Source organism: Hippocampus comes, unplaced genomic scaffold (genome assembly GCF_001891065.2).
Source record: "Hippocampus comes isolate QL1 unplaced genomic scaffold, H_comes_QL1_v1.1 scaffold41, whole genome shotgun sequence".
NCBI lineage: Eukaryota > Metazoa > Chordata > Actinopteri > Syngnathiformes > Syngnathidae > Hippocampus > Hippocampus comes.
In genome coordinates this window covers 1412223-1431960 of record NW_017805153.1, presented here as the reverse complement: position 1 = coordinate 1431960, position 19738 = coordinate 1412223, and the positions used below count along the sequence as shown (strand labels likewise).

At 41.6% G+C, this 19738-nt stretch overlaps 1 protein-coding gene across 1 annotated transcript in view; it reads right to left on the bottom strand.

Annotated features, from left to right (window-relative positions):
- The window catches only part of mgat5 (alpha-1,6-mannosylglycoprotein 6-beta-N-acetylglucosaminyltransferase), a 65677-nt gene that overhangs the window by 9248 nt on the left and 36691 nt on the right, over window positions 1-19738 (bottom strand). Inside the window, exon 10 of the mRNA XM_019868490.1 lies at window positions 15717-15850. Coding sequence (XP_019724049.1) covers window positions 15717-15850 — 134 coding nt within the window. The remainder of the gene's footprint in view (window positions 1-15716; window positions 15851-19738) is intronic.

The window sequence follows — 19738 nt, the reverse complement described above, 5'->3', positions numbered from 1 at the left end:
AAGTAGAGGAAAGTCTGGGCTTCCCTTCTAAAAGCTGTTGCCTCTGCGACCCGACCTCGGATAAGCGAGAGAGAATGGATGGATGGAGCTTTTAACTTTTGAGAGCAGAGTGTTGATATGAATGGCAGATCGGAGGTAACCATTTTTAAAAAGGGTCACCTGATGTTATGTTCCTACTACAGGAGGAATCACAGTCCTCAGCCTCCCTGCTAAGGTCTATTCAGTGATGATTAGTAGGAGGGTCCGCCGGAAAGTCAAATCTCATATTTAAGAAGCGCATTGTGGTTTTTGTCACAACTGTACAACAGTTAATCAGCTTCACACCTTCAAATGGGTCCTGGAAGGAACACGAGAGTGCGCCCAGCCAGTCCACATGTTTTTTGTGTACTTGCAGAAAGTGTGCAACCCTGTACCTGTGGGATCTTGTGGGGGTTGCTCCAAGAGTATGGAGTACTGGACACCCTAATATGGGCGTACAACCGTGTCAGAGTTTGGTCTGCATTGCCAGCAGTAAGGCACATTCACTTCCAGTGAGGGTTGGGCTCCACCAAGGCTGCCCTCTCTCACCAATTTTGTTCATAACTTTTTTGGACAGAATTCATAGGAACAATCAAGGTGTTGAGGGGGTCCGGATTGGTGACGGCAATATTTCTGCTTTTTGCAAATGATGTGGTTCTGCTGAGTGCTCGCGGTTTCCCCGGCGCTGGGGAATGATCCTCAGGACAGAGGACAGGTCCAAACACCGGTGCGAGGCCAAGGGCCAATAATGCGACGCTGCTCCCGGTTGGTGTGGTGGTGGTGATGGACTGAGACGACTAATCGACCAGTGCGTCACACCCGTTAATCCGCCTGGGGCGCTTGCTGGCCGTCCAATGGAGGGAACCTTAACTTCACCAAATAATATATGGAGATCAATGCCTTGGTCTGTTGATATTGTATAGTTGTTCGCAGCACGACAAACCGAGACAAGGTACACATCACAGCAGATGCAGCACCGTCCCGTCTATCGAGCTTTTGTTCTATTTTTCCTTTACTCTTTAAAACCCAAAGATACTTGAACTCCTTCACTTGAGGCAGGATCTCATCCAAGACATCGATATTCCACTGAGAATGGAAGAGAATCACATCGTCTGCAAAAAGCAGAGATGAAATACTGACGCCATCAAATCAGATCCATCTCAGCTGTGCCTAGAAATTCTCACGATAAATTTTGTCGTTGTATCATTGTATCATTTTTGCACTACTGCGTCTTTTTACAAACTTGGCCAGTAAAGAAGATTCTGATTCCGTAAAAGGTTATTGAGAGAATCAGTGACAAATAAAAACAATGGAAAAGTGGTGCTTTTCAAGGATTTAGTGCTGGTAGGGTCTGAGATATGCCATTCCAGTTTTCCATGCTGGCCATATTTGATATTGTGCATGTTGGCCATCAGGTAGCAACCCCAACTTGTATGCAGCGGTTTTTGAAAAAATTATGGCCATACCTATTACCATAAAAAATGTCAAAAGCACAATCTGTTTCAATTCTGGTAAATTGCCTCTCCGGTAGTGATGGACAAATGAAGCTTCATGAAGCATTTGTGAATTTTTTTTTACCCCACTAGATGGCACTCTTGGTTTAAAGACGCACAGTAAATTTAATGCATTTCCATTACACTGGCCTTAATCTTTAAACCAAGGGCACCATCTAGACAAGAAAAAGATAATCAATTTCACTCGTCTCCGCTATGAACTCGGATGATGATCAAAGGGTCATTTTCTCCATAACAACAGGATGCATCAAAGGAGTATTTACGAGTGTGTGTGGCCTGATACATTCACAGCCATAACAGAACGTTGATTGATTACCTATAACTTAAAGACTTGCGGAGCAGCTATGCCTCACTTTTGCTAAAAACTGCCAAGGTTGAAATTTACATACAAGCTGACGAACCACATCAAGCAGAATTTTTTAAAAAAGTGACTTCATTTGCCTACTCTCGTCCGTGTGTGCCTCAGGGCTTGGAGCTTAAATTTCAGGTAGGCACTCGTCAGTTTCCCAGTAGGCAAAGCTCTCAGATGTCTCCAGCCATCTTGCTGTAACTAAAGTAGGCAGGTGTGTGTGTGCGTGTGTGTGTGTGTGTGCGTGTGTGTGTGTGTGTGTGTGTGTGTGTGTGTGTGCGCGTGTGCACACGCGCGCACACGCAAGAGAGAGAGAGAGAGAGAGAGAGAGAGAGAGAGAGAGAGAGAGAGAGAGATTTGACAAAGGAGAGAAAGCAGAACAACGAGAGCACATCAAACCAATCAGAAATGAAATCACTCCCTGGTAATCTTTTCATTCAATGAAGCTGCGGATTTGTTGGCATGGAAGTGTGTTTGACGGCAGGCATCTATATCCATATTCCATCCTTATTCCTGGGGGCACTGATGTAGAAACGGTTATGGGTGTAACTTATTGTGAGACACTGGAAACATGCATGAGTGATTTTTTTACAACCGGTTTTCATTTCCTGGAGCAGGTTATTTGAATGTGTTTTGTTTCTTTTTCCAAACAATCAGCAGCCCCCATAGTTTTTAAAAATATCCGTGCAGCTTGGAAACTTGGTGCATGGTTCGTGATTATAGGAATAACCTTGAATCTGAGGCTAGAAGAGCATTGTTTTGAACATGCTACCTGGACTAAGAGAGCATGTTGTTGTGAGAATGTGTACAGCTTTCACCAGCTACCAGTGGATGAGGATTAGGATGAAAATCTTAATTTGAAAAGACCCCCGAAAATGGCGATGGGTGTCAATAAGAATTTATTGATACGACTATACTCTTAATGATCGTGCTGATCGATCCGGTGCCTTAACGGTATCCTTATCGGTACTTTTTTTTCTTTGCTGCAAAAATCACTTGAGATGTGTGAGATGCACATTTTCTGTTTGTCAAAATTGCTTGTGTTTCTGCCTGGCATTTTAATGACTGATTGCACTTGTGACAATGTGCAGCGACGTTGCGACGTCATCCATTTATCCCTCAATGGTCACACTGAGTGTAAACTGATTTATCATGCCTCAAGTGAAATGCTCAGCGACTACGATCGTAGCAACAGAGCTAACCCAAGTTGTGTGCTATGTGAGAGTACGTCATGAAAACCTCACTCGGAGCCTTCAAAGCAGCACACTTTGCGTCTGGAGTGGTGGCTTGCTTTGGATTGCCAACATGCATTTTAGATGAACATTAATTGTATTGTTAGAAATGACATCAGCCAGGTAAAAACGTGAAAAATATTCCAAAAAGTTCGTATAGCCTAATTCCATCAAAAATTAATTTGAGAAATTTCTCCAAGACCGTTAACATCACAGTTAACTCTTTCATTCCACAAGACTACTTGTACGTCTTTTTAAAATTAGGCCTAGCCTACCAAGGACGTACTTGTACTCTGTCTTTTTTTTTGTGTCATAGAGAGGAGGTGGGTCTGATGCAATCTGTGAATGAGAATAAGCCGTTTGCATTACAAATCATGTAAAAAAAGCGACCAGTAGGTGGCAGTGGTGCCTCACGTGATTGAAATTGCATGCTTTTACAAAAAGCTCTTTTTCTCCGTTTTTTGCCCAGGAATCGCCATTTCCATGAAATGTAGCCATTTTGTAATGCCCATTGCTGAAGAATGGAAAAAGATAGGAACATTTTTTTTTCTGGTGAAACTATAGAGTCCAAACTTTATTTTGGTCTATGTTTATGTATTATATTCTGTGGGCCTTGCAAGATCAGTCAAAATCCAGTAAAACGCTGGGATTGAGGGGGTTGCTCCAGTGAAAATGGCTGGGATTGAATAAGTTAAAAGTGGAGCTTGTCGATCCTGTGCTTTTTAAAAATGAAGCCCGGAAAATGGCTGGGATTGAATAAGTTAAAAGTGGAGCCTGTGCTTTTTAAAAATGAAGCCCCGGGGTCAGTTTAGTATTGGGGCTGAGTACCCATTCCAAACAGAAACATTGCACGTGTGCTCATTTCATTTGCGAACAAAAAGCCCACATTTTAATATGCACGTCGAACTTTTTGGTTGCGTTATGACAATCTACCAGAAAAGATTCACTGGGTGCAAAAATAAAAATTGAAATCAGTGGCACAAGAACAACAGGGAGGGTTTTATGTGTATGGGGGGCACAACAAACTGTTTCACCTTTTTGTGATGAGCTCATATGTGATGTGCATTTGGACAGTTGCTGGTCAGCATTAACCTAAAAAGGTAGGCATTTCACTCCAGAGATAACAATTTAGTGCTTTAATCTTAATCTGCATTTCATATTGTTGCTGTTATGCACCAAGCGTTCATCTGTTTTGTGGAGCAAATATTAGGTGATGTGGTGACTAGTGGGAAGTAGTGTGGTTGATCTAAAATTAAAGGTTTGGCTGGATTCAACGTCTGCTTTCAGGTAAATAAGACTGCGTTGTATGTTTTCTTCTTTTAAAGAATACACTTAAAACAGGGGAAGTGGTTGTAACATGCAGAAAAAAAAATCAATTTCCTGAAAGGACACCTCAAATCTCCAAAGACAAAAACATGATGTGCCTTTGTTGCGACCTCTCGAGTGTGCAATGGACCAGGATAGGCAGCCTATGAGCCTTCAAGGCAGTCATTACGTAAAGCTTTACGGTCAGAGGGCATCGCTCGGTAGATGCTATTTGAAGCATCGCTCATACTAATGCACCGGATTTTCAGACTAAGAAAGAAAAGCCAAAGAAAGGCTGAGAAATCAAAGCGATGAAGAAAAAAATGCCAACTTGACCATTCTTCTGGATACACAAGCGAAATGCAATCCGAAACCAGGAAGTGGATCGATTGCATGAGGAATAAAAATAATCGCGTTAGCTGGAGAGGTTGAGTCAAGTGGGCCAAATGGAGGAAGAGGAGGTGAGTTGAATGATCTTATAAGTCAGAGGGGATGGCTAAGCCCCGGCTGGGAGAAGAAACGGGAAAGGCGGCATCTGCTTTCTGTCAGCATAGGCGAAGAGCCCGGATGGCTTCCTGCCTCAACCCCGCAAACTCCAAAAGATGGATTAGATTCTGTTCATCATGTCATGCAAATGACGCACAATAACTTTGTTGACCAAAGCTTGTAGAGAGGAGTATTTACTCTCTATTAAATTCTACAGTTTGGACCAAGATCAAAAAGCTTGATTCTGGAGTCAATCACACATACTTCTCATCGTATGCTTGGTTGTAGATTTAAGTGCTTTACTTGCCAGGCGACGATGCTAAGTGGATTACGCTTCAGACATCAGGTGTCATCAAAAACACGTTGCCCTTGCTTAACATCCACGTCTGTATGTATTATTGCTTTGCTGTCAAATGAAGTAAGTGTCAAGAGAGAATCCAGGGGTTCATCATCATGCAAAGCTTGCTTTGACTCTGCCCATCCTCAAAATACATTCAATGTCAAGGGGACCTTAATCGGCTTGTGATCTCAAATCATATCTGACAACTCTGCTCTAGGAACTTAGGGCTTATCAATGAGGAGATATGCTTACTTAACACTAGGTCTGCGAAGATTAGTTGACTATTCAAGACTGCGTCCATTACCAAATCCATTGAAACTAAGAACATGGGGCAGGAAGAAAGATCGGCAAGAATCGGAATTACTGATTGGAGTGCAGCCACATTCATAGCATTAGATGAATGGTCATGCAAAAGTGCTTTTTTTGTGATAAGAAATACAATTTCAACACTATCGAGTTGCAGTTTACGATTCCAAGCGTCACTTGCTAATTTGCCATTATCGGATAATGAATGTTAATTGAAAACAAGACACTAAATGGCAATTAAAAAATATCAGAAGCTAAAGCTACTACACTGTAAAATTATACTAGCATCGTAACAAAATTAAATACAATACAATACAATACATGCTGATTTATATAGTGCTTTCACAACAAAAAAAGAAAATGACAGCTTGTTAAAATGACGAGCTTGGTCAGAATGGCCATTTCAACCTGAGTACAATGCAGGAAGAATTTTAAAAATCAAATGTTATGTTCCATAGAAAGTCTGTTTTTTTTTAATGTCAGGAAACAAATGCCTTGAGTCCTTTTTTTCATGATATCGCCTATAAAACACCTGGTCAAAGACCACCTTCAAATTAGGGTAAACCAGCCTAACTTGATTATTTTTCAACATACAGTATCTCATCAACCCTTTGGCTTTGTCTGCTACTTGAAGAACCCCTTCTCCAATTTGCGAACAAGTTTCCGTTAATAATGTTCACCAATGAGATTGTGTGGGCCGAAAATTCCGAGGGGTTCTTCAAGGCACCGCGTCAAAATCACGCGCTGTTTCAAACGGCGTTACTTGCCCTAAACAGACCAGTTAAGTAGTGCAAAGGGTACATTATCTGTGATAAGAGCATGTGGGCTGTAGAATAGGTCATACACTTGAGCCACCAACTGTTTTTCTCAGTAACTTATTTGTTGTGGAGGATTTTAGAGGCATTTGAAGTGCTCATTCCATGTTTTTCAGAAAAGAAAAGAAGGCAACCATTTGTGACCTATTGTATATATATTACCTATTACAGGGAACCTCTTTTTGGCATTCCCCATCTACTACGTTTCCGCCCCTATAACGTTCAGATTTCAAAGTCTTGATTTCACATTGCCGATTTTGCTTCCAACGAGCACCTTTATAACGTTAATTTCATCATAACCACCAGATTTTCCCCACAAAATAGTGAAAAGGCCTTCGTGACAATGAACTGCGAGAAGCTAACTGCCATCACAACCTGGCTTATGAACAAAATGTACAGTGGGGGATTCCCCTCCATTTGCTTTGCAACGCTACTGATTGACTCGTACATTGTTGTACTTCCAGAAGCATGGCGCGGTCTTGAGCACATGGTCTGAAAACATGTCTGGTAAACAGAAGCAAATGTCGCTGTAAATCGGCTGAAATTGTCTCTCAGTTTTCAAATGGAGTGTCTCAGACGAAGCGCAGCCGAGACTACGAATTGGCAAAGTCCATTACTTCGACAATCATCCGTAATGGCAACAAAATCATGGCAGAGTTCGAGGCCAACAAATTGAAGGATGATCGTGAAGAGTTTATGGGCGCGGCACATCCTGAACTGGAGAAGGCACTCCTGAACTTTACAGCAAAAGACAAATCACCAAATGTCTTCATATATTCTAAAGTGGAGCGATTTGATTCGTTTTGATGCACTTGCATGTTTTAAAACAAAAATGATTTTCCTATTCAATTTTTTTTTCTAACTCCCCCAATTCTCTGCCATGTGAAGAGGAGGTGATGAGCTGCAAGGCTAATGTAAAAATAAAAGTATTGAAGATTGGCCTGTTGCCACAGAAACACACGTGTGCTACCGTATTGGCAGTGCAGTCGGCTTTTCACCACAATTCTAGCAAACAACTCGTCGGTCGATACCACAGAGTGCATGTTATCTTGAGTCTATGATTGATGTGGAAAACGCATACTATTGCGGTCACTGAATTCATATAATCATTATTTGAGGCATTGGTGAGGAATCTTTGCAAGAGGCCACTTGATCACATCCTTCCCCAAATGTCCAGTAAAACATGGGCTGTGTGGGCTGACTGCCTGTGTTGCTCTCCATATGCCAACCCTGCGTGCCTGTGAGCTCAACGTAAATTGTCTTTTTCCACCATGTCCTCTGATCTCCCGCCAAAGGCCTGAAGCTGTCCTTCACGCTCACCTTGCACCCTGCTCTTATCATACTCCTGCCTTGTCAGAGGGTTAATTACAAACTAAAATAGTAGAAACAGGAACGGAGAACATCTCAGTCTCTATGATTGGAAGAGTCGGATGCAGACATTGGGATGGAATAACGTGTGTCGGCCCATCACCCCCGTTAGAAAGTACTGAATATGACTGCTTACTAGGGCTGAGCCATATGGCTGAAAAGTATATCAGGACTTTAGTTTTTCTTTTTTTTTTTTTTTATTTGAAGCTATTCAAAATAACGCAGTGAAAAAGGCTGAATGTATGTCATTTTATTTTAACATAAATTACTTAACCTTCACTAAGAAGTCAGTGTAACTATGAAAACATCAAATAAACTGGTCACTATAAAAATTAAACGCCTTTTTAAACATAACGTGCTTCGTAGGGATGGGTGACATAGCTGAAAAAGAATCCACATTTAAAATGAGGAAACCGACCACCCACTAAATTGATGAAAGATGAAATTAAAAACAATTCAATTGATTTAATGATCAAATTAAAGGTAGTCAAACGAACGTACATTGTTGTGTACATTGTAGTATAGTTTCATGTGCAAAGTTGTTCCTCGGGCAGAGCACCCTTAACATTTATTTGTAGAAGCCGCTACTCCAAAGCAGTATCATTGATCCAATGGCATTAACCTTTATTCGTTGTTGATTCAATGTAAGCACATCGACTTAATACTTTCTCGGAGGGAATTAAAGTTTACCTTCCGTCTTTGGACAACTTCATCTTTTGAGCTGGCTCATGATGTCATCGGACAGTTTTTACTTGCCTGTGACGTGACGCTCAGAGGGTCGGAGTTGGTTAACACCGGAGCGGGTAATGCACTTTTGTTTAAATTTGTGCTTTCAATTTGTGCTTAGAATTCTAGCACACACTTAACATCATACCGTAGCTTCTGCCAACAGCACGCAGAATACCGAGGCAGGTTCTGCATCCTGACTGTTTTTTTTTTTTTTTTTTAAAATCAATATTATATTGAGCACAATTTCTATTGACATTGATCAGGTGTCTATCGTGATATAAACTGATATTGAAATACTGCCCAGTCCTACTGCATACACAGACTCGAGATGGTTTTCGAAGGACTTTCTCTAATTGCACTGGGCTTCTGCTTTTCTGGGGAAAACAAAACAAAAACAACAAAACAAAAACAACCTGGTGATTGGGGGGAGCCGATCTGTGTGGCGATAGAACAAGTGGCGGTGAGAGCCAAGCAGGCTCTCTCGTCTCTCTTCTGTTTCCTTTCCGGTTCTTCAACTGGGTTGCCGTGGAAACCGCTCTATCGAGTTGGTCAAACCATTTTATTTCAGCATTTAAAATACAAAGTACCGACTTTACGTTTACTGTCCTGGGGCCTCTGAAAATAAACATCAAAGTAGAGTTCAGAGAGGTAAAATATGGTATGGTAAATATTGGTGCACAAAGCTAAGGAACAATTTGAACAACAACGCACGTACAGTATTTAGCATCTCGTTTGACCTCCAGTACAATGGTTACTTCACTGAGGGATGAGCAGTGAAAAATGATTTATTCATATATGGACTGCATTTATATTGCTGCTAGTGTTACTAAAAATACTGTAAGAGCTTAACATAAAAGAAAAAAAAAATCATTAGATTTTTTTTTTTTTCTTTTATGTTAAGGGCCACTACATGGCTGTGTCGGGCTACCCAAGTTCTCTGATGCTAGCCCGATTGGTCAGTAAAAATGTCAGCAATATGATTAAATAAATGATTTTGCTTTTTTAAAAAATATTCAATATTTTGAGTTTTATCCATTTACATTGATCAATCATGATTGATATTCTTACCATGCTACACACACTTTTTGTGCGTCAAGTTAAATCCTTCCATCAGGAATGGCTTGGGCAAGATATAAAGCACAGAAAATGACAAATGTTAACTATTCAGTTTGATTTTAATCTACAAGAAAAAAACAATTTTTGAGTGTTGAGTAAGCCTGCCACACATGTTATTGGAATGTGGGAGGAAACCGGAGTACCCGGAGAAAACCCACACAGGTACGGGGAGAACATGCAAACTCCACACAGGGAGGCTGGAGCCGGAATCGAACCCTGCACCTCTGCACTGTGAGGCAGATGAGCTTATCACTGTACTACCAGGTCGCCACCGATTACTGTATTCCCAAAGATTTTTTGTTTTTCCGCCCTCACAGGCATATGGCACCAGAGATTTGAAACAGTTTCGGTCTAATTCTGAATCCAATAGGCCTTAAAATATTATCTTGTTGCCTTCTTTTTCCATCTTCATGCAAGAAAGCCTTTCCCCCACTTTCGATTTCCAAATAATCATTTGGAAATGAGAATCCTTTAACAAGGACTTCCCCAACATGAACAAAGTAAAGGAGAGAGCGCCCAATTTTAAAAAATAGCATGAGGGGGGAGAAAAAAAAAGCAGCAAGCCAGTCGGCTAGTTATCAGTTGGCTGGTTATCAGTCAGCTCTAAAATGGCCCTTTAATTAAAAGCAGGAGGTAATGAACACGCTGGGGATTGTGATTAACAGCTAATGCCTCTTGCTGTGAACTAATGGGTCTCCCCTGGTTGGCCTTCTGAACGCTACAGTGAATGGAATACTGCTGTGTGAAAGTAAGGGACCAAGGCAACGCATAAACCAGTGACCACTGAGGAAGTCTTTGACATAGAATTATTAAGGATTTTATTTCAATTGTTAATTTGGGATTTGGCTTCTCAGTACTGGAGAGGCTCGTCCCAGATGAAGTCCACCTGTTGTCATAACATGGAGCACGTTCGTTTGTGTAAACCACCTGCACCAGCAGGACAAAAAACACATTCGAGTGAACGGCTGAAGTCTCAAACAACCTTTTTCTGCTTGAGTAGAACTTTGGACATTAATGATTACAAACTGATGGTACCTTTTTTATTTGGGATTCAGAATTGATCATTATTTAAATGTTTCAACAGACACTAAAAGGCCACAAAGGATGTCCCAGTCACTTTTTTTTTTTTTGCACAGGAATCCGCGTCATTTGATTTTAACCATTTCTGAGTCCCTATCTGATACCTCGATAATACATATCTAAATATTCTCAACTATCTTCATTTTTATCTATTTGATGAAAGGTAACCATTGCTTTTTCCTTTGGAAATAATCTATTGCAACACTGGTCACAACTAGTTAAACAAATTAAAACTGATTTCAGAATCAGTCAGAATTAATTTTATTGCCATTGTCAGTAAAAGATACATTCATTTTTTTTTCAGTCCGATGCATCATGAAATATAAATGGTAATTATAAAAATAAAATACAAGTAAACAATGTGCGATAATCTAAACCAGGGGTGCTCAAATCCGGTCCTCGACAGCTCCTATCCAGCCTGTATTCCATGTTTCCTTGCTCCAACACACCTGATTCAAATGATCAGGATCGTTATCTGGATCGTTATCAATTCCTCATTTCAGGTGTGTTGGAGGAGTGAAACACATCAAACAGGCTGAATCGGGCCTCCCTTGGACCGTACTTGGGCGAAACAATGAGCAATTTGCATCAGGTGTAGGAGTGAAGTTTTCAGTGATACCGGTTTATTAAGTGTTCATGACGCTGATAGTCGAGGGGAAGAAGCTGTCCATGTGGCAAGTAGCCCCAATAGACTGCAGTATCCTGCCTGAGGGGAGAGTGGCAAAAAGGCTGTGCGCACGGTGAGCATTGTCAGCTGTAATCCCCCTTTCACGCCTCCGGGTCGTGGAGTCATCATAGGGATCTTGAATGGAAAGGGAGCTCATAGCCGATCACCTATTCAGCACCACACAGTGTGCTGCTTTGGCTGTTGACTCAGCAAAAGACCTGCTTTTTAGTTTTACTGTTTTTGTGCTGTCTATTGTCTTTGTTATTCATTGATTGTTTTATTGTATGATTAATTTTGCTCCACATAGAACACTTTGTATACAGCGCTGGTTGTTTGAAAGTGCTCTATAAATACCATTGAGTTGAGTTCAGTGTGTGTCTATCCCGAGCAGTGGTACCAACATACAACACCTTGATGGAGGAGTTGCGCATGGACTCGATGATGGTCGTGTAGAATTGCACGAACATCTTGGTTGGAACCTTGATTTTGCTCAACTGCTGCAGGGAGAACATGGCCTTTTCAATGAGAGAAGTGATAGACGGCTCACACTTGAGGTCTCAGGTGATGGTAGTACCTGTAAAGTGGAAGGGTCTAATGATGGAGATGGAGGATTCCGTGAGGGGTGGTGGGGGGGGGGGGCGCCTTGGGGCTGTGACCTTCCTGAAGTCCACCATCATCTCCTTTGTTTTCTGGGTTGTTAAGTTCCAGGTCGTTGCGGTTGCACCAGTCGGTGTGCCTCATTCCTCTCTTGAAATAAGCCCAATGATGAAGGTGTCATCGGCAAACTTGATTAGTTTTATGGACTGATGGCTGGAGGCACAGCAGATGGTTTACAGGGATAAGAGCCAATGGTAAAGTACATAGCTCTGAGGCGTTCCAGTGATGATGGTCCTTGTGTCCAAGACAGTCTTCAACAGCCACATATTGCCGCCGGTCTATCTGGAAATATGTGATCCACCAGCAGAGGGGGTGAGGCACATTGTCCAACGGCTAGTTTGTCCTGGAGTTGAACTGACAGAATGGAGTGGAAGGCAGAGCTGAAGTCCACAAACATGATGCTGGCAAAGTTTCCTGAGGAGTCCATATGTTGCAGTGTGGAATGGAAGGCCATCTACGGACCTGTTGGCTCTGTAGGCAAAATGCAGCGGGTCCAGGATGGGTTTTGTGATTGATTTGAGGTGTGGTAGGAGGCGGCGCTCAAAGGATTTCGTGGCAACAGACATAAGTGCTACATCAAGTCGTTAAGTCCTGCAATGCACAGCTTCTTGGGTACAGGGACAAAAGTGGACAACTCGGCGCAGGCTGGCTCAAGGCATGTCTTCAGGGAGGTGTTGAAAATAGCACTGAAGACGGCAGCCAGCTCATCTGCACAGTGTCTTAGAGTGTATGGAAAGATACTTTACAGCCCGGGGACATTGTGGGTGTAGTAGGGTTAGGCAATATTCAATTTTTGACACTGTTTCTCCATCTCTTCATTACACCAGGGTGTAGAGCAATACCGTCGCTAATTTTAGACTTACTTTGTAGCTTCCGCCGACCGCTGCGAGTCTGTCTGGACTCATAGTCGAAATCCACAATTGATGTTCATTTATCTTTTAACCATGTTCGAATGGATCACTAATTGTACTTTTGCTGTAAAACATGTCATAGTGTAAAAAAAACCCATCCAATTTTATCATAAAAGTAAATGGCAAATGAAGTGCACTTTTACTGTGCTTTATCTAGAATATAGGATGTCCAAAGCTCTTTTTTGAAAAGATCGCAACACACTAACAACAACGTAGCATCAACCTTACTTTAACCACTAGGATCTCTTATAGTAAACTGTTGAAAGGCAGAACATACAGGAACCTCCAACCATCCATCCATCCTTTTTCTGAAGCATTTATCCTTTTGGACTAAGGTTAAATCTATTTGCTTGTCATCAATGCTATCTAACACTAAGCTAACCTGAGTATTCACGTAAAATGCATTCTATTCGGCATAGCGACGTTACACGGCAAAATTTAATTGTCGATGGGGTGGGGTTGGTCGACCAAGCCTGAAATTGACCGGCCGTTTGGGGAAACTCAGAAATTTGCCCCAAATTACGTATGGCCACCACACCTCAAGGAAAAAAATAACACCTTACATATTTTTTCATTTTAGCCCTCAATGCCAAATTGCTCCCATACAGGCGACTTGACTTCTCTCCTCCACCGTGAGACATGAACACCGTTCCTTGACCACTAATGAAACCCACGGTTCATGTGGCACATCTGTGGTTTCGTTGCACTTAAAACATACTCGTGAACGTCGACCAGATGAAATTTTGACCAGCATGCACCGTAAAGCTGCCCGCATTTGCATGCATTTTGGTTGCAGTATTGAGCCCTGACGGATGTCCGCAGTTATACTTGATCTCTTTGTTTCATCCACTACTCTGGATGACGTCATGAGATCATGAGAAGAGGAGCGTGGGCAGTAGAATAAGTCATGCACTTTTTTTTGGGTGATTTAGTTGTAGTGGAGAATTTTCGGGAAGTGTAAGTGCTTATTCCATGTTTGTTTGTTTTAAAAGAACATTGCACCATGATGGCGGCTACTTGTCACTTTGATACTTGTTGAACTTAAACAATTAAGACAATAAAACAAAACAATCTTTTTGTTCTGATAACGGTCACCTGAAAATTTCATAATCTGCTCCCATTTCCGATCATGTGAGAATTCACATTTCAATATCTCCTCATTACGCCAACAGCTAGTGGAAAATATTTAAGTTAATTTCCCCGCGGCCATTGATTCAGCTTCTATTCTTGAGGGAAGACCTTCACAATCTTTTCAACTCTGAGGTTTTCCAGAAGCATCTGCTGTAAGATCAGACACTGATCTAAGAGTCCATTGGAGTCAGAGGGCATACCCCGCACTGGGCCATTCAAACCTGAATGGATTTGGCTTTCCCTTTGCCTCTCCTGTCTCACACGCTGCCCTTTAATCATTGTGGCTTCACTTCAGTGTGCAATGTTGCATTCTGTATGTGACCAGATGGGTCGTGGACATTTCTGACTGGAATTTGGATAAGATTCCACTTCCCTCTTCTGTCTGCCACACAGCTCTTTAATTAAACGTTTGAGTTTCACTGCATTATACAATGCTGCATTCTGTCTAATTCCATTGTTAAGGGGCGTGGTTATTGTGAATGACTGATGAGGAGTGAATGCATGAATCAAATAAACATGAACATTCCTGCATGTGACCGAATGTTCTGACTGGATTTTTCAGTCGTTCTGTTATTTCTATGGTTATTGTGGTAATTCTGAACAACAATTGCATATTGTGTGGGTGTGTACATGTGCCCATGCATTTCCTAGGGTGCAGGTTTAATTTTTTTTTTTTTTTTTTTACTCCGGATTATTTGTCATCGTTTCATCTATTCATATGGTGCAAGGCAGCGTTTATCATTTATAATTGACGAGGATCAATACAGTGCAAGGACGTTTCCACTGCACGTGACCATGTGCTCATGGATGACCAAGCATGTCATGGACTTTTTGCATGCAGGATTTCTAGTCGTTTTTAATTTCAAAGTGAATGTCATCACAAATGACTTGATTAGATAACATGATTATATGCCGCACGCATGTGCCTCTACGTGACTGAGTTTGCAGTGGACTTACAAATTGTATTTATTTTCATCATGCAAGGTAGCGGTCATCATGAATATCTATTTCACAATATCTGTCAAGCATTACAACAATTGAATTACGGGCTACGCCAACATATGTGAATGACCAATCATGGTCATTCATGGCTTAACCTATTCCAAGGGTGCCAGCTGAGGGGAAGTACACTGCAGAGTATGCATCAGAGGACATACAGTTAAACAAACTGAACTGTAGGTGTCAAGTGGGCTGAAGTAAAAAGAAATAGTTGAGCTACCGCAATTAATCAATTAATTTCCAAAGTAGGTGCAAAACAAACCTTTTGTCCATTCGGCGAATACCGAATGTGACTGACCCACAGATCTGAAGGCACTCACTGTGAAACAATCTGTGTGTCAGCTCAAATCTCACCAAGGCAGGGGCAGTAATCCTGCTAGCCATAATATGCCAAACAATGTGCAAATCTCTCCAAGTCTCCTCATCATTTTTTTGTTGCGGATACGGTAATCCCTTGATCTCTATGCTGCAGTGTGAGCATGAATTTGAATAGATTACAAAACTCCACAGAGGGGCTGATAAGCAGAATTGGATCTTCTAAACCACACTGGTATTTAGTTGACTGCAAGTTGTATCAATGGTTGTCCAAACGAGTTTAGAGCACTTACAGAACTAGAAATGGGTTTCTCTGGGTTTGGGTTTGTTCAGTGCACGTATACCTATCGGGGATACGTTGAGGATGAGTTGTCATACCTTCCAGAAGTTGTCAACCTTGCCGTAGACTAGAGACTGATTTTGCCTCTTGATGTCATCGATGTGTTTGATGTCGCTGGCATTAAGGTGCTGCTCCACCACAAATCCCAGGAAGCTGTTGTCTGGTGTGTGAGCTGTCACAAGTAACGGAGGAAAACAGTGTTTTATTTTCATACACAAACTAAAGAAGTAGTTTATTCATTGCTTATTATTGTCAGTTGCCTCAAAGCAGAAGCTCTCTGACACTTGAAGTGTCCCAAGGATTAAGATGACAAAACAATATGCCTCAGATATATTTTTACACACTCGTATGCTCATCATAAGAACCTAAGTTCTGCATGACAATGTGGCACAGATGAAGGCCTCTGCACAGCAAAACTTTTTTGGCACTCTGGGATTTTGTGTCCCGTTTCCCCTTGTGCAGTGATGCTTTGTAATTAAGGGACCCGCAAAAAGGAATTTGGAGAGGAAGGATTCAGTTTTTTTTCTGGGGGGGCACGGTGACCGACTGCTTAGCGCGACAGCTTCACAGTTCAGAGGTTGTGGATTTATATCCGGGCTCTGGCCTTCTTTGGTGAAAATCGCACGGTTCCAAAAACATGCATGTTTAGTTCATTGTAAATTACCCTAAAGTGTCGATGTGAGGATGAATGCTTGTTTGTCTATGTTTGTCCATATGTGCCCAGGCTGCACCCAGTCCAGGTTGTACCCCGACTCCCGCTGAAAGTCAGTTGGGATAGACTTCTGCACACCAGCGACTCCAATGTGGATACGGGGGACAGAACATGGATAGATGATTCAGTTGAATATTAAAAAGGCCTGGCCCGAGTAAAATAAAAGACAATCAGTTGTGCTTGAGAGCATGCAGAAAGTTAAAACAGCCTGGGATTGTTTTGATGTGCATTTGTGGTTTGTGCAGAACTTAATTCTATGGTCAAACCAAACGCGAGCTGAGCATGTCTGGTGGCCTGCTTCCTCATATCGTCGAGGCAGTTTGCACGCAGTTGCGTGCCGGACGGTGCGCTTGTAGCCAATGTTTATTTTGCTCCTTCGCCCACAGAGAAAATATGAATAACGATGGGAACTACTGAGCACAAAGCAGTTGCATCATGTTGATGATCTACATCTGCTCTAAACAAACAACAAAGAAAGTATGTCTTGTATTTATCTCGGCTGACATCCATGAGATAAGTACATGTGATGCTTTGAGCTTTGAAACATGTTTCTATTTCACTTGTAAAATTGTGTTTTTGGCAATTTCTCAAAAAGGTAAACTGTCAGGCTGCCTGTTTGAAAACAACAGCAGCCTGTTATACTTTCCTGTCTGGACTTGTTGACTATGACGTACGGTGATACGGCATGCTCTCTCTCTGGGCAGGGTGCCATACAAGTGTTAAAACCCCGGTGAAAGGCCGTCTGCACGTGATTACACCAGGGTGGCGTGCATTCTCTTCCAGATCAGATTTAGTTCAGTTTGATGCCTTTAAATTCCCCTCCCCATTTGGATATCCAACCAATACTACGCACAGTGGAGCCTTTTATCTGCTCTGCCATGTGATTTCAGGAACTTGGTGTCGTGTGTGGCGGTTACAGCGCCGAAGCTAAAAGTAAATAAGAAGATCTGTCTGTGGCTTTGATTTGTCAAACAATTGTCAGTTGGAGTGTCGGTTTATGAGTCGCTTGCCTTTATGAAGGCAGATGAGCATGGCTTGTGAACTCTTTCAAATATCCATGTACTTGCCATAGTTACGAAAACAAAGTAAAGCTTTTCGATATGTGTACTGATAATCTCATCAATGAACTACGCTTGTATAACAGTAATTAGACACGTGTACTGTATATTATTCATATTTATATTTTTGTAAGGCTATATTTTTTAAGCTTCTTTTGAGCACAGCAAGTGATTCACACCTTTTCACTTCATTCCCCGAATTAACACTTAACAGACACACATATTTTAGTTCTTGTCTCTCTCTTTTTTTTTTTAAAGGGGTAGTCAACCCCAAAATGTTATTTCCAATATGTTTGATGTGCCTTCACTTGTCTAACCACTACATTTTAATTCATATTTAGTTTGTGGAATATGAGTTGAGAAGCAAAATCGACCCATTTTTAGCCATCTCAGAGGGCGGCCATTTTGCCGCTTTCCGTCAACCGAAAATGACCTCACATTTGCTCAGGGGTCTCAGCCAGGATTGGTCATTACCTGAGCCCCGAGCAACTGTGATGATGTCGTCTCTGTTCTTGTTGGGCAATGTTTATCATATCGTGAAATTACGGTGGACAGAAATGTTTGACATTTACGACTGGGCTCTTCATCTGAGCAGATCTGGGAGCATCCCCCCCCCCCCCCCCCGATCCTTCTTTCAGGCAGTGACAGTGCATTGTGTTCTTGTTCTTATTTCAGATGTATAGCTTTGTTTCCCTTTTTAATCAATATAACTTTGGAAAATGGCGGCCCGGTAGTCCAGTGGTGAGCGCGTCGACTTCACAGTGCAGAGGTGCCGAGTTCGATTCCAGCTCCGGCCTCCCTATGTGGAGTTTGCATGTTCTCCCCGGGCCTGCTTGGGTTTTCTCCGGGTACTCCGGTTTCCTCCCACATTCCAAAAACATGCATGGTAGGCTGATTGAACACTCTAAATTGTCCCTAGGTGTGAATGTGAGCGTGGATGGTTGTTCGTCTCTGTGTGCCCTGCGATTGGCTGGCAACCAGTTCAGGGTGTCCCCCGCCTACTGCCCGATGTCGGCTGGGATGGGCTCCAAGCGCCCCCCGCGACCCTCGTGAGGATCAAGTGGTTCGGAAAATGAATGAATGAATGAACTTTGGAAAATTGCAATGATAATCAAGTGATTACTTATATCATTTATGAGAAGTCCATTATTTTATGATACATTTCATTTGTGAATGTTATCTACTAAAGCGGCTCAATCTATTGTTATTGAGCTAGGTTTCATAATTACAGGAAAAAGACAATTACTATGCACTGTATTAATAAAGTCAGTTGTTTTTTGGGGGCCATAAATCAACATTGAAATCCCCATAAAATACTTTTTTAAAGTCACGACTAGTTTCTCAGCAAAAATATCAAAACAATATCCTCAAGTTCTTTAGACACTTGTAATAACATCATGCATTTTTTTAAATATGTATTTAGACTGTTAAACATTCCATTACATTGTTTGTTGAGTATGTTAAACTTTGAATGCCAGTACATCTCAAAGTTCTGTCAATATACATTGCGACACCACCTTTCCTGTTCATCCGGTTCAGTGTAAACAATTCGTAGCCATCCATTTCTACGTCTCATATTTTCTCACTGTCAAGTCAAGTTTCTGATATGGCTATTGTTTGGAATTCATTTATTTTACTTCAATATTATACGTTTTCATGGAGAATTCTGCTGTTAAAAGTATATGACTGACAGTGCATTTTCCATTTTTATATTTACATGAAATTGATCATTGGTATAATTCTCACAACCAGAGTTGTGGTTATTTCTATAGAAGTGATTGACCGGATCAAGGTTATTTTCAAAATAAAATGTCTTGTTGCCACGATTTAATGACTGTATTTATTTGTATATTAACTCATTGATTTATTTCATATTTGCTGGATTCATTGTTCAGGTACAGTGATAAACCAATGTCTCAACTTGCTGCTCGTTTGTTGAGACATTAGTTCAGCACTAATCCTGAACAAATATTAGGAGTAGTGGTGGTAGTAATCAGGGGCAGGGCACACACAAGGAATGTCGGTGTCTCAACAGAGCCCCTTCTCAACACCCACATGTTTAAAGTAGCAGACAATTTTTTTTTATAAACAGCATTGTGGGCCGTGTCTTTACTGTAAGTCACAGGTTGCAAGAAAAAATGGATGCCGGCAGCAAAAGGCACCTGGGCTGTAATTTAGATACTCCTGCTTCATGCCACAATCCAATTTGGTTCCCGTTTCTGAGAGATCAATTTACATCTAAGCTTTCTGGAGTTGTGGGCTGATGTGAAATGTTGCCAGCATTCAGTTT